Below are 866 nucleotides of genomic sequence, written 5' to 3'. Positions count from 1 at the left end.
TTCGCTTTTGATGTAAAATAGGTAGACAATGGAATAAATAAGATAAAAAGGTGCAATTAATAAGATCTAGTCAGTTTGCAATAGCTTGTCATTTCATAAATTTCGAATGTGTATTATTTATCTCAGAATGTCTTTACGTCCATATGATGGTTATTTTCTAATCTAAAATAATTGACAAAATTAAAGGCAATAAAATCAAAGACTATAAAATTTTACATTTCATGTTTCGTTTTCTAAAATTAACACTATTCCATCAAATGACGCAGTCGTTGACTGACATGAGTTTTGTGATCCATCTTGTTCACCTAGTTGTTATTCATATCTTGTACGACAATCATAAATAAGGTTTGTACAAAAAGCCAAAAAGCACCGATTTTGTGAATAAACACTTATTTTAAAAAGATTGGCGGGTGGCAAAGAAAAACCATCTTTAGGTAATAAGTTAATAAGTGGACCCGAAGTGGGTGATAATTTAAAAATGTTAGGCTCGCCAAGAAACTAAAGACATTTTCAGCAAGTGTCGTAGTGATTTTGCGAGGGGTTTCACAAAATAAAATTATAAGAAATGTGAATAGGGCCATGTAGCCTTGTAGGATTCTATTGTCAATTTGTGACTGTGAATCAGTGTGAACAACAACCATATAGGCATTTTTTTGTTACTATGGCATGCATTCCACCCTGAATCCAGAACTGTAAACAAAGTAAATAAAAAATTAGTGAGTTTTGAATTTAAAACTCTTTGTTACAATACATGATTTACAAATTTAAATACCGGTAATATATTACATATGATATATATATATAATCTCTTTATCATCACAGCCTTAAAATAGATTCAAACAATTCTTTTATCATTTATGTCAGAT

The 866-nt window shown here is 29.8% G+C and overlaps 1 protein-coding gene across 1 annotated transcript in view; it reads left to right on the top strand.

Moving 5' to 3' along the window:
- LOTGIDRAFT_176291 (hypothetical protein) overlaps positions 1–161 on the top strand; it is a gene marked incomplete at both ends in the record, with an annotated part of 1,602 nt that extends 1,441 nt beyond the window's left edge. Inside the window, one exon of the mRNA XM_009068707.1 lies at positions 127–161. Within this exon, the coding sequence (XP_009066955.1) occupies positions 127–161 (35 nt within the window). The remainder of the gene's footprint in view (positions 1–126) is intronic.
- Between the last annotated feature and the right edge of the window lie 705 nt (positions 162–866).

This window comes from Lottia gigantea (assembly GCF_000327385.1).
Source record: "Lottia gigantea unplaced genomic scaffold LOTGIsca_927, whole genome shotgun sequence".
In the NCBI taxonomy this organism is placed as follows: Eukaryota; Metazoa; Mollusca; class Gastropoda; family Lottiidae; genus Lottia; species Lottia gigantea.
Note: the sequence above shows the minus strand (reverse complement) of the source record. Positions and strands in the feature narration are given on the sequence as shown.